This window comes from Callithrix jacchus, chromosome 7 (assembly GCF_049354715.1).
Source record: "Callithrix jacchus isolate 240 chromosome 7, calJac240_pri, whole genome shotgun sequence".
NCBI classification, from domain to species: Eukaryota; Metazoa; Chordata; class Mammalia; order Primates; family Cebidae; genus Callithrix; species Callithrix jacchus.
In genome coordinates, this window is record NC_133508.1 from 101,322,610 (window position 1) to 101,336,694 (window position 14,085).

General features: G+C 40.4%; 1 protein-coding gene across 5 annotated transcripts in view; it reads left to right on the forward strand.

Moving 5' to 3' along the window:
• ROR1 (receptor tyrosine kinase like orphan receptor 1) overlaps positions 1-6,624 on the forward strand; it is a 400,362-nt gene extending 393,738 nt beyond the window's left edge. For all 5 annotated transcript variants that reach the window (XM_017974813.5, XM_078332125.1, XM_035251729.3 and 2 more), the window contains one exon: positions 2,338-6,624. In XM_017974813.5, the coding sequence (XP_017830302.3) occupies positions 2,338-3,765 (1,428 nt within the window). In that variant the 3' untranslated portion in view covers positions 3,766-6,624. The remainder of the gene's footprint in view (positions 1-2,337) is intronic.
• Positions 6,625-14,085: the final 7,461 nt, after the last annotated feature.

A 14,085-nucleotide genomic window follows, 5' to 3' on the forward strand; every position in this document is an offset into this window, starting at 1 on the left:
TTCACTTGGTTCAAAAATTTTAAAGCATAAAGAAGCATGAAGTATAAAATCACTTACCTCTGCCCCCCTTTTCCTAGTTTCTACTTCCATACCCCCAATATTCACTGCTCTCTGTTTCCCAAGTATCCTTTCATAGTTTCTTTACATTTATACAAAGAAATATATTTCACGTGTTCTTTTTCTCCTCTCTTACACAAAAGCAGCACCCAGCATTAACTGTTGTTGCTTTTTATTTTTAGCTGAGCAAAAGGATTTTGCAGACCTTTCCATACCAGTACATAGAAAACATCCTCATTCTTTTTTACAAATGTAAAATATTCTGTTTACTAGCTCCATCATAATTGATTTAATGTGTTCTCTATGGGGACATGTAGGTCATTTATAATCTTTTGCTATTACAAACAATATTATATTGAATAGAACTAGATCAATAAGCTTTAATTTACTGAAAGTTTAAAGCAACAAATTACCATTACTTTTAGCACAAGTAAATTTTCTAAAATGCATTTCCAAATATAGACCTCAGAAAAATCTGCTTTGATGAACAAATAAGACCAATTTATAATGAGACAGATTATTTGCATAGAAGAATTAATGTTCCAAAATCCCCATCAAAATGTGTCCTTTTAAGTGGGTATTTTGCTGCAAGTTTATTTACACTTACAATTAGGTTAGTGGGCATTTTGCCCTGGAAAATATATCAGCCTAGAACAAATCTAATCATCATGAATTCTAAATTAGTAGAGTTTGGATAAGAGAATTATTTTTTTTACCAAATTTTCTAAACTGTTGTTTTAAACTCTGTACAGAGAACTCTGGATTTCACGTATATTTCAACATTGTCAGTTTCAATTAGAATTTTCAGGGTAGTATTCTTTTAAAACAAAATAAGAATTTGAAGGATGGGGATTATTTGAAAAATCAGTTTTATATAAAATGCATTGTTTTTATTACTTTCTAACAAATGAAATATCAGACTAAATTTGAGGTAAATTTAAAAATAGTAAAAACATATGACATTATAGACATTTGCTTGCCAAGATCACATGTCATGATTCAATACTTATTTTCCTTACAAGCTAGATGCCTTTACCTGTCTGTATTAAGGTCAAGTAATAAATAACCTACTTGCTTAGCCCTCGGAATATATATTGGTATGAAAGGCAGTGCTTCCAATAAGATTTCTGTTGAAATCTGGTTGTGAGGACAAAATGCATGCATAAAAAGAACAGAAACATCACGTTGATAATAATAACAAAAAGTTAAATCAAACTTAGCATGGACCAGATGTAGGTCTGAGTACTTTATAAAGATTAACTCTTAGGTCTGAGTACTTTACAAATATTAACTCATTAAAAATTTGCAATAACATGGTAAGTACAATTACTATTATCCCATTTTATAGATGAAGGAATTGAGGCACAAAGGTAAATGCTGTATCCGGGGTCACACAGCTGGTAAGTGGAGAAGGCAGGATTCCAATTCAGACCGTCTGACTATAGAGGCTATGTGTGTAATCAGCCACCACACTGCTTTGTGTCTGTGGTGGCATTCACAGTAAAGGCAAAAGAGTCTAGCAAAGAAATGACCACAGTGGTCAGGCAAGGTTTCAGGGGAAGTGGGGCCTGAAACAGGCTTTTTAGAAAAGAAAGGATTTTAGACCTTCCCATCTCTATAGTGAGTACTTTAGAAGGACAATCTTTTGTTTTGGTTTCTCTGACTTTTAGCACAATAAATATTCTAAGAATGACAGAATATTGGAGGAACAAAAGTACTGGGCAAGAATATAAATGGTTTCAGGAGTGGACATTGAGTAAACCTATTTAACTAAAGTGATGCTATCGCATAGAGAAGTAGCAAGAGATCATGTCAGGAAAGCAAGTTCGGACCAGATTACAAATGCTCTAAGTACCAGGCTGTAGCCTCTGCAGTGGTGCTTCTGACACCCTCATCTTCACAGAAATCACAGGGGTCTTGTTAAATGCACATGCTGATTCAGTAGGCCTGAGATGGACCCAAGAGTCTGCATTTGCAGTAAGTTTGGGTGATGCTGATGGTGCTGGTCCTCAGACCACAGTTTGAGTATCAAGACTCTAGGCAGCAGCAAGAAACCATTCTGGGGCTGAGTTGAGAGAAAGGGATAGGGGAGTGATGGAAAGTTGCCTATGGCACCTCCTCTGAGTTGCAGCCAGCAATTTGAAGGATATATAGACCTACAGTATTTTATTTAATTTGTTTATAGAACCTTTTTCTATATGCCCCATCCCTCCTTTCCGATGTGAAGCTGTCTTGCTTGAAGAAATGTTTTAAACCACCTTATTCCTCTCTTTCATACAGAGCAAAGCTAAAGAGCTGCCTCTTTCTGCTGTACGTTTTATGGAAGAACTGGGTGAGTGTGCCTTTGGAAAAATCTATAAAGGCCATCTCTATCTCCCAGGCATGGACCATGCTCAGCTGGTTGCTATCAAGACCTTGAAAGACTATAACAATCCCCAGCAATGGACAGAATTTCAACAAGAAGCCTCCCTAATGGCAGAACTGCACCACCCTAATATCGTCTGCCTTCTAGGTGCTGTCACTCAGGAACAACCTGTGTGCATGCTTTTTGAGTATATGAATCAGGGAGATCTCCATGAGTTCCTCATCATGCGATCCCCACACTCTGACGTTGGCTGCAGCAGTGATGAAGACGGGACTGTGAAGTCCAGCCTGGACCATGGAGATTTTCTGCACATTGCAATTCAGATTGCAGCCGGCATGGAATACCTGTCTAGTCACTTCTTTGTGCACAAGGACCTTGCAGCTCGCAATATTTTAATCGGAGAGCAGCTTCATGTAAAGATTTCAGACTTGGGGCTTTCCAGAGAAATTTACTCCGCTGATTACTATAGGGTCCAGAGTAAGTCCTTGCTGCCCATTCGCTGGATGCCCCCTGAAGCCATCATGTATGGTAAATTCTCTTCTGATTCAGATATCTGGTCCTTTGGGGTTGTCTTGTGGGAGATTTTCAGTTTTGGACTCCAGCCATATTATGGATTCAGTAACCAGGAAGTGATTGAGATGGTGAGAAAACGGCAGCTCTTACCATGCTCTGAAGACTGCCCACCCAGAATGTACAGCCTCATGACAGAGTGCTGGAATGAGATTCCTTCCAGGAGACCAAGATTTAAAGATATTCACGTCCGGCTTCGGTCTTGGGAGGGACTCTCAAGTCACACCAGCTCTACTACTCCTTCTGGGGGAAATGCCACCACACAGACAACCTCCCTCAGTGCCAGCCCAGTGAGTAATCTCAGTAACCCCAGATATCCTAATTACATGTTTCCAAGCCAGGGTATTACACCACAGGGCCAGATTGCTGGCTTCATCGGCCCGCCAATACCTCAGAACCAGCGATTCATTCCCATCAATGGATACCCAATACCTCCTGGATATGCAGCGTTTCCAGCTGCCCACTATCAGCCAGCAGGTCCTCCCAGAGTGATTCAGCACTGCCCGCCTCCCAAGAGTCGGTCCCCAAGCAGTGCCAGTGGGTCGACTAGCACTGGCCATGTGACTAGCTTGCCCTCATCAGGATCTAATCAGGAAGCAAATATTCCTTTACTACCACACATGTCGATTCCAAATCATCCTGGTGGAATGGGTATCACCGTTTTTGGCAACAAATCTCAAAAACCTTACAAAATTGACTCAAAGCAACCATCTTTGCTAGGAGACTCCAATATTCATGGGCACACCGAATCTATTATTTCTGCAGAACTGTAAGATGTAAATGTGGTATACAGGACAAACTAGACAGCCGTAGAAAAGATTTATATTCAAATGTTTTTATTAAAGTAAGGTTCTCATTTAGCAGACATCACAACAAGTATCTTCTGTGAAGTTTGACTGTGTCTTACCAAGCAGGACAGACACTAGCCAGAAAACAAAAAAAAGTGAAAATATTGTGGGATATGCACTCCATTGGAGTGCATTACATGGCATTGGGACTGGAACATGTGGTTTCAAGTACTGAAAACTGCAAACCAGTGAAGAGGAAAAGAACCTTGTGATTAAATGTAAAACCAAAAGTCAAATGGTGCTTTATGTTTTAGCCTTCAGTCACCACGACTGGTCTCTCCCCCAAATGTATATATACCATAGCATTTGTCTACCTGCTGTCTTTTCTTCAGGACAGATATTCAGGAATTATATTGATTCAGTTAAGACTCTGTGCATGTTCTTATGGAAATGATGTTCAGAATCAATGAAGAAGCTTCAGGCCAAATTTGAAACCCTGGAGGGAAATGAGCCATAACACAAGTATAAGGAACCCTGAAGCCTTCTATGTCATTGGGCTTCTTTGGGAAGATGTAGAGTGTGCCTTTTTGTGAATCCTCCTGTGATCATGAGGGTCTTTCCCACAGTTTCTCACAGCATATTTACATAGCCCTTGGAATAACACAGGGCATCAAACCATAAGAAGGCTAGATGTGGATGCTAGAATTGATTGTTGGTTGATAGCTCACTTTGCTGGATTAGGAATGAGGCGCCAAAGGAAGCACAGGCAGGAAAATGGCCCCACAGCCTAGATCAGCAACTGTGGGATCCCATGGGGACAGCCCCCAAAGGAGTTTTCTGGAAGCAGTAACACTGAAAAAGAAGTGTGTGGCTACAGATGAGCACAGTCACCCCTTGCAACTCCGTTTACAAGTTGTCCGAAGCATGAGGTGCTTATGGTCAACGGACTCTCGGGAAGTAGGAAACTCCATGATGACACCAATGTCTAGTAATTCTAGTTTCTCTCCCTTTTTTTCTGTGCTGGAAATGTTCACAGATTTTATTCCAGCCCCAAGAATTATAACAGTTTATTCATACAGTTAGTTGGAATCCAAAGGCAATAAATTCTGTTTTACAAAATATGGTCTTCCTACAAAACAAGCACTGAGTTCTTATTTCAAAAGTTACCAAGAACTGAATTCTTTAACTAGTAAACAGAAACAACATGACCATTTTTGCCTTAGTGGGATGTTTCACAGGTGCATCTGGTGGTATTTACCTGCCAACCATCTTTGCCAAGTTTAGAATTCTTAAGGGTTTCAAGTTCTTTATAGAAGTAATTTTATTTTTGATTTTTCTCTTGTTAAAAAAAAAATTTCTTTATTCTAAGAACAATGTCTCAAAGTTTCATTTTATTTTAAAGGTATAGGAGACTTGTAAAGAGACTTACAGGATATAAAAGTAATTCCTGGAAATGATATTTGATGAGGAGAATATAAGATAATTAAAAACACATTGATGTGTTCATTTTTTTTTTGAGACGGAGTTTCACTCTTGTTACCCAGGCTGGAGTGCAATGGCGTGATCTCGGCTCACCGCAACCTCTGCCTCCTGGGTTCAGGCAATTCTCCTGCCTCAGCCTCTTGAGTAGCTGGGACTACAGGCATGCACCACCATGCCCAGCTAATTTTTGCATTTTTAGTAGAGACGGGGTTTCACTATGTTGACCAGGATGGTCTCAATCTCTTGACCTCATGATCCACCCGCCTCAGCCTCCCAAAGTGCTGGGATTACATTTTTTAATACAACTAACATGAGAAATCAAGAAAATGTGTTTACCAAAATGCATTGCAATTTTCCCAAACCTGAGTCTTCAGATAACAAACATGAACTTACAGGTACTGTGAACTCAAAGAATTGGCTATATTCAGATTTCTGGAGATAAATTAAGACATATTTTTGTGGCATAAATAAGCTGATTCAGAAGTTACATTTCTTAACTTTAGGTAGAGGAGAATATTTGTATCCTTTTGTTGCTATGCAACTGTTTAATGATGAAACTTCAAACCACAATTTTGTATATCATATGACAATCAGTTTTTTTCCAAGAATATTTATTATTTTAAGAACACCATTTCAGTGAATCTGAGTTTTTCTAGGAGTCCCTTAAAGGGAAATTAGCATTCCATGAGCCAGTAAAATACCTACTCTGGTAAAACATTATTATGGTTAAAAAGTAAATTCAAGTTAGTTTTTTATAAAGAACTATAACATTTATTTTAAACATTTTATAATAACTGAAAACATTAAGGTGAGCAAATGAAATTTCAAAACCACTTGTAATAATGTATTTTATAATCGCACTGTGATACTATATAACACAGTCTCTTTTGTATTAAAATAGTATTTTTTTCACAAACTGAAAAATATCTTTTCCTTTGTTGACAATGTTTTGTAAGATGACTTTATTTTCAGATCTTTTTCTCTTTTTTTTTTTGCACAAAACTATGCTTATGGTTTGTGTCACAGAAGTGAAAATATATCTTTGCCCTTTTATATCTGGTCTGTTGTTCTTGTTTCCTTTGTTTTTAACGTGATATAGCTTTTCTTCAAATATATAATGGCAATTTTCAGATATCTCACCTACCACATCTTTCCTTATTTTCACTGCATGCATTTAATCACTGTATTACTTATTGTTTGATTTGTTATTGTGGGCATTTCAAATAGAGAAGCATTGAATTGTAATGACAAAAAGGCTATTTTATATTAAGAATATATGCATTTGTATTTTACACACACCAGAGATGATATTAAACACTGATTTTTTTATGCTGCTGTTTATTAAAAATGTTTACTATAAAATATTATTTCCTGAATATTGCTGTCATAGAGGTATTTGGGAAATTTTAAAATTTACATTTTGTAGAAAGAGGAATCACAATTCCTATTTGCTGTTATTTCATTAAAATGTTTTTTTTTTTCAGTAGGCTTTTAAAACAGACTTGGGCATTCTTTTGCTAACAACCATAGGTGGAGAGGTGAATCCTAGTGATTTCATAACTGAATACTATCCACCTATATATGGCAAGCTTTGAATTTTTAAAATCAAAATAATATATTGAATAGTTACAACCAATGAAATGTAAACAGAATTTTGATTTTTAAGAATACAGTTGCCTCATTTTCTGTCTTGATGTTTCCACATAACCTTAGATATCAAAAGTCATCTCTTTGTACTCTGAAGAAAAAGAGTCTATGTACATCTTATTGTGTCCAACTTAGCTTCCTACCATACTGATAAAATAGATGTGGCCATTTAATTGTCACAGCTTATCTTTATGATCTTATTTGTCCAAAAGAAAGAGTTCCTCATCTGGCAATTAATACACACGGTCAAAGAAAACGAATGCCATTATGAAAGTACAAAGAACTTGTCCATTTCTGCTATTTAAAATAGAAAAAAGTACAATAAAACTTTCAGTGCCTTATCCATCTGTTTTAGGTACAGCTCTTGTCACCACCTCGACAATCAAACTCAATAAAGCAATCCCTGCACATGGCAGTGAGATCTGTGTCAGGCTGGGTTTCTCCCTCTCACTTGAATTCCTCAGCCTGCTCTTCACTCCCATTTCCTTCTTATGTCTCCCACACTCTTGATCCTCCCACCATCCCCAATCCCTTCAACACTGAGGTTCCCTTAATTCCCTAATCACCAACATCTGCAAACTCCTAGCATCGCCTTCCCATAATGCCTACTACAATACTGAATAAAGAGGAACTCTTTTATCTACCCATCTTCAAAGATGATTACCTAGCCCAGTAGTTCTCAAAGTGTGGTTCCCAGGCAAAGAAACGGCAGCACCCTGGAACTGGTTAGAAATACAAATTATTGGCTGGGTGCAATGGCTCATGCCTGTAATCCTAGCACTTTGGGAGGCAGGCCAAGGCAGGCAGATCATGAAGTCAAGAGATCAAAACCATCCTGGCCAACATGGTGAAACCCCATCTCTACTAAAAGAATACAAAAATTAGCTGGGCATGGTGAGGCGCGCCTGTAGTCCCAGCTATTCCGAGTCTGAAGTGGGAGAATTGCTTGAACCTGGGAGGCAGAGGTTGCAGTGAGCTGAGATCACGTCACTAAACTCCAGCCTGGTGACAGAGCCAGACTCCATCTCAAATTAAAAAATAAATGAATAAGAAAGAAATGCAAATTATCAAGCCCCGTTTCGAAGTACTAAATCAAGGGATCCAGGGGAGGTGCTAGGGGTAAAGTTCACCCTCTTAATTTAGACAGCAGTGTTTTTAGCCAATAGCTCAAATGCTAATGAGGAAATTCCGGGGGTGAGACCCAGAAATTTGAGTTTTAACAAGCACTCACGTGATTCTGATATACTCTAAAGATCAAGAACTGCTCTAATTTAAAGGCATGGGGGTGGGAGATCATTACATTCTTAGCAATGTGTATATAAGCATTTAATAACATTTTAGCCCTTTTATTCCCCTTCAAAGAAAATCAAGTTTTGTTTTACTTTAAAATTCAGCACTAAAAGCTGTTTGTTTTAGCCATTTGACAATTAGCTGTATTTTTTGAAGTTGTTCCCTTGGATAGAAAACTGACAACATCTAGCCTTTGAGATGAAGATATTCCTCATCCAGTTCACCTGAGACCTAAATTCTTGGTTACTGGCCATGTTTTCCTTCATATGGACAAGCTCAGAGAAGTTAGTCTCTTAGTACATGTTTTTTTGACCCTCGAACTGATGATTAACAAAAAAAAATCCCTTCTATGTTGCAACTTAACTAAGTTAAGGTCAAGGATAGGCTGGTCTTTGGGAGGAGGGACAGGCCCAGCTCTAGTAAGCATCAAGCAGGAAGCTGCTGCAGGGGCTTCCCTCCCTCCCTTGCACTTCCTGTAATGCCCTGACCCAGCTGGCTGGATGCAGACACCTGTGGCTTGTTCTGTTTTCCTTGGCCAGCTGCAGTCCATCATCAGTCCCTGGCTGGCCATGAGTGCTCCTCCGCTCCGGCTTTGCTTTCCTCTGCCTTTAAAGGGCTGAAAGCTCTGAAGAAAGACAGAAAGAGGGATCCAAGGGAGGTGCTGGGGTGCAGTTCCTACTCTTCTTAACTTATACACCAATAGCTCTAATGCTAAAGAGGAAGTGCTGGGTTAGAGGAGAAGGAACAAGGGAGCACACACAAGAAAGGGTTTTTGCAGCCAAAATATGACTGCACTGAAGTTTGTTACCATAAATGCCAACAGTATTAGGACACTGTTAGTTCAAGAAAGGGAGAGCCTTACCATCAGAGCACTCAAGGTCAATGTAATCCTTTGGGAAATTAGGCTGGGAAGGTTTAAAAATATAGACATATAGAGGGAGAAGATCTGCTGATGCATTTATGACTAGTTAAATCTTAAGCAAGTATGAATGGTTTACTCACAAACAAGTACCATAACATTTGCTGACCGGGCTTGGCAAGATACCTTCCAAAATGACTGTGTTAGTAAATACAGTCATGCGTCACTTAACAAAGGGGATACATTCTGAGAAAAGTCCTTAGGTGATTTTGTCACTGTGCAAACATTACAGTGTACAGTTAAACACACTTAGATGGTACAGCCTACTACACAACTAGGCTGTATAGAGTATGGCCTCCTGCTCCCAAGCTACAAACCTGTACAGCATGTTATGGTACTGAATACTGTAGGCAGTTGTAATACAATGGCAAGTATTTGTGAATCTAAGCACTTATGAATGGAGTTTGTAAGACTGGAAGTTGCTCTGGGTGAGTCAGTGAGCGGTGAGTGAATGTGAAGGCCTACGACATTATTGTACACTGCTGTCAACTTGATAACACTGTACATTTAAATTGCACTAAATTTATTTACAAATTCTTCAATCATAAATTAACCTTTTTATTTATGAACTTCTTATTTTTTTAACTTTTTGACTCTTGTAATAACACTTAGCTTCAAACACGTACAGCTGTGCAAAAATATTTTCTTTATATCTTTATATGCTTTCTATTTTTAATTTTTTAAATTTAGTTTTTAAACTTTTTTGTTAAAGACTGAGACACAAACAGACACTAGCCTAGGTCTGCACAGCATTAGGATCATCAGTATCACTGTCTTCCACCCCCACATCTTGTCCCACTGGAAGGTCTTCTGGGACAACAGCACACGTGGAGCCGTCATCTCCTATGACAGCAGCACCTTCTGGAATACCTCCTGAAGGATCTGCCTGAGGCTGTTGACAGTTAACTTTTTTTTAGTAAGTAGAAGGAGTACAATATAAAATAACAATCAAAAGTATAGTACAGCAAGCACATAAGCCACTAACAGTTGTTTATTTTCAAGTATTATGTACTGTACATAGTTGGATGTGCTATACTTTTATGCTACTGGCATCACAGTACATTTGTTTACACCAGCATCACCGCAAACGTGAGTAATGCATCGCACTTACAAAGTTATGATGGCTATGACATCAGGAGGTGATAGGAATTTTTCAGCTCCATTAGTATCTTTTGGGACCACTGTTTTAAATGTGGCCTGTTGTTGACTGGAATGTCATTATGCTGTGTGTTACTGAACTGAATTCTTATCTAATAATGCTTAAGAGAAAGGCCCTTTAAAATGCTCCTCTTTAAAATTAGATGGGACGTTACTTACACTTTGAAAAAGGACAATATCTTGACATCCTGAACTAAAGATAATTCAGAGAATGTTCAATTTGAAGGAAAGCAGTTTTAAATATCAATCTTCATGGACTTGTGCTCCGAACTGTAAATCCAAACATACACAAAACAACAGAACTACATACACAAAGCCATAGATTAATGCTTAAGCTCTTCCCAGCCTTACAGGAATATGGACCTTGCGTCAGAAATAGGTCCAGGACAGACCCCATCCTGTGGCAGGTGCTCCTTACCTACTGCAATCCTTGGGCATTAGAAAAAAATTAGTCCAGTTATCATTTGGGCCCATTTTAATACAATTCCCTGAAAGGCTTCTTTTGGGTCTACACTCATGAAAATCACTTAAAAGGGACTGAAACTCCCTAAGGACATAATCTAGGTAGTTTACCAAGAGTCAGTCTCATAAGACTAAAACTAATATTCAGAAAAAAATGACAGTTTAGGACTTACTTTTCTTCCTGGAGTTCACTGGGAATTGATTTTAACCTATAGATTTCAAACTGATCTATTCCAAATTGGCCAATATTGACTGTATTGGTCAGCTTGGCTGCAGTAATAACTCCAAGATCTCAGTGGCTTGCCTTTCAAGAGCAAATGTTTATTTCTCCATCAGCAGAAGTAGGTCTGCTGCAGTGCCCTGCTTCCAGGTCTCTGAAGGACAAAGTGTTCTCATGGCAGAGGGAAACAGCAAGAGGCAGAACTGAAACACAATCACTCAAAAACTTCTGTCCAGACAAGCCAGATGTCACATCCTCTCAGTCAACACAAATTCTGAGGCTAAACCTGATTGCAGGACATGGATGTATCTCCACCTGCTGAGAGGTACAGCAAGTTGCATAGTCATAAGCAGGAATATAAAATCTTCTTGCAGGGAAGGAAGTGAACAGTTGGGAACAATAATATGATCCGCCATGCAGCTGAATAGCTGAGTGAATAGGCAATACACCTGTGTAGCAAACCCAGGTGTAAGGGAAATGGCCGTGCTTTAGTCAGGAGTAGGCTGAGGCAGCCTTCAGGTTTCTTCCTGCCCAAGCAAGACATTTGGGAGGCTTGTGAGAAATGCCCGGTGTGTGCTCAGGCATACCCTAAACAGAGGCAGCTGCCCAGTGTTACACAAGTGACGATAGGGCGAGTGCCCTTGACTAGATGGCAGGTAGACTACATGAGGTCACTGCCAAAGTCGCAAGGGTAAACGCATGTGCTAACAGCTGTGGACATGGCCACAAGCCTGTTGTTCGCCTACCCTTGCAGGGTGGCTGACCAACAGCACACCATCCGGGCTCTGCAACACTTACGTGCCCTGGATGGTCACCCTCTAGCTGTTGAGAGTAATAGGGGAACAGGTTTCACTGGACAACAGGCACAAAAATGGCCATAACAAAAGGACATAAAGTGGGGATTCCATGTACCATACAATCTGCAAGCTGCGGATATGATTGAGTGGTATAACAGGCTCTTAAAGAAGGGGTTGCACTTGCATGTCACGCCTCTGTCTTTGTGGTGTTGGAGTTCCAGGCTGGACCTGGTACTTCAAACCTTGAATGAATAGCCATGGAAAGGTGGCCTGGCCCTGGTGGAGGCTTTGTTACACTGGGCTGCCATCCCCATCCAGTTGCAGATAAACATACCAAGGATGACCTCCTCCAACCAGGTATAGGGACAAATCGTAACCTGTTGTTACCAGCCCCAATGCCCCTGATGGCAGAGGAACAGAAAACCTGGCTGTGGCCATGGATCCTCCAAGCCCCCGACTGCTGATGGTTGGCCATATAGCTCCCTGGGGGCAGGGGATACAGTATGACTTGCATGTCACTCCTTGGGTATTTAATACATGACCCCGCAGTTGACTGTTTTTAGGGGAATGGCCAAGGAAAGAACCCTCCTCCAAGGAATATATGTATTGCCCGTGTGCCCTATTATGAGTTCCCCCATGACTTTGGCACAGATACAGGACTCAAAAGAACCACGGGGAGCTAAGAAGTGCGGTACCATCACCCAGGACAAAAGCCCTTGGTGGCTGCATTGTTATCCAGGGATGAAAGGTTAGCCTGTATTTTGTCTGAGGGATGTGATTTACCTCTGTTAGTACCTGTCCCTGCTCTGTCATGTCAACCGTATGTTAACATGCTCCAAATGCATCGTGGACTGGACCCACACCTGCGCTGAGGTCACTGAGGTTTCCAACTGTTGGATCTTCACCACTCTTCCAGCAGCAGCTACAGATGGCTTGCCTTGGCACCTACATTCAGTGTCTGCAGAGAACTGGACATGCCTGGAGACTTAGAGTCCCATGGCTAATGCCTGGAACGCAATGCAGCAAACTTTGGACAAAGGGCACCACAAGACCCACGGTGTACCCACACCCTGGCTGGCCCATAGCGTTTATGATGGGTGGGGCTGGATAGTGGGGGAACATGTAGTACTCCCAGCCCAGGCACTGCAGTGCATAGAGCAACATTGGGGTAACACTACTGTGGGATGGGTACCTGTCATGGTCTGTATAAACATAACACATGTCACCCACTGAAGTTATGGTGGGAATCCCTGGGCTCTTGCCTACGCTGGTCCCTAATACTCATAAATAGCATAACTAGGATGCTAGTAGTGAACTGTTGCTCTCTGTATTGTTGTGGGTTGTGGGTTCAGGGCTCCACCCTATGGGCATGTGTCCCTGCCCAGAAGATGCCCTTAGCTTAGGGGATGGAGTGTAAGGGAAATGGCTGTGCTTTAGTTAGGAGTAGGTCGAGGCAGCCTTCTGGTGTAGCATGACTCAGTGGGTTTGTAGTACAGGTGCACAACCCTGCACATGAAGCATAATAGCTGATCACCCATGTGAGCTTGTGCTTGGCTTGGAGCGACTATTGTCTGTAAAATGTAGAATTACCCTGCTAATGCTGTACATACAGCTCACTTGCGCCCAGAGAGAGAGTAAAGCCATGTGAAAACTATGATTCCTCAAGTGTTTTTCCAGTTACCCATCACTTGCCCACCGATTTCCCCTGGACCCCAGTTAGAACCTGACACCAGCAACCCATATCGTTTTCTTTCCTCAAATTCATGGCAGACATCACTAATTGGTTCTCTTCTCAACTGAACTCAGATTCAGCCTTAAAATTTTTAACATACTTGCCTGTACAACCTACCACCCAGAAATGGCACTAGAAATAAAACTTGTTAGCCATCCCTGTACTGGGACAATAGTTGTCAAACCAGGTTATTATCACAATTGTCTGGGGGAGAACCTAAAAATTATATCTTCTCAGGACCATTCCAGAATGTACCAGAAAAGATACTTTAAAAATCTCCTATAAATCCCTGAGACATAGCATATAGCACTGTAATCTCTAGTTCCTCCTTTTTCCTGGGACTTGGACAAAAAGAATGTGAGCATACAGCATGTATTTTTCAACTGCACTGGCAGATGAGCTAACTGACCTTGAGCAAGTAAGGCAATCTCTATTTCCTTATGCATCAAATGATATAAATATAGCATTGACATTGTTCTGAACACCAAGGGTTCTGATTTCTGATGTCAGATTGTCTGGCTTAAATCTCCCCTTCACCCCTTGGTAACCATGTGAACTCATACAAGTTACTGAATTGCTGTTTCTTCACCTGAAAAAG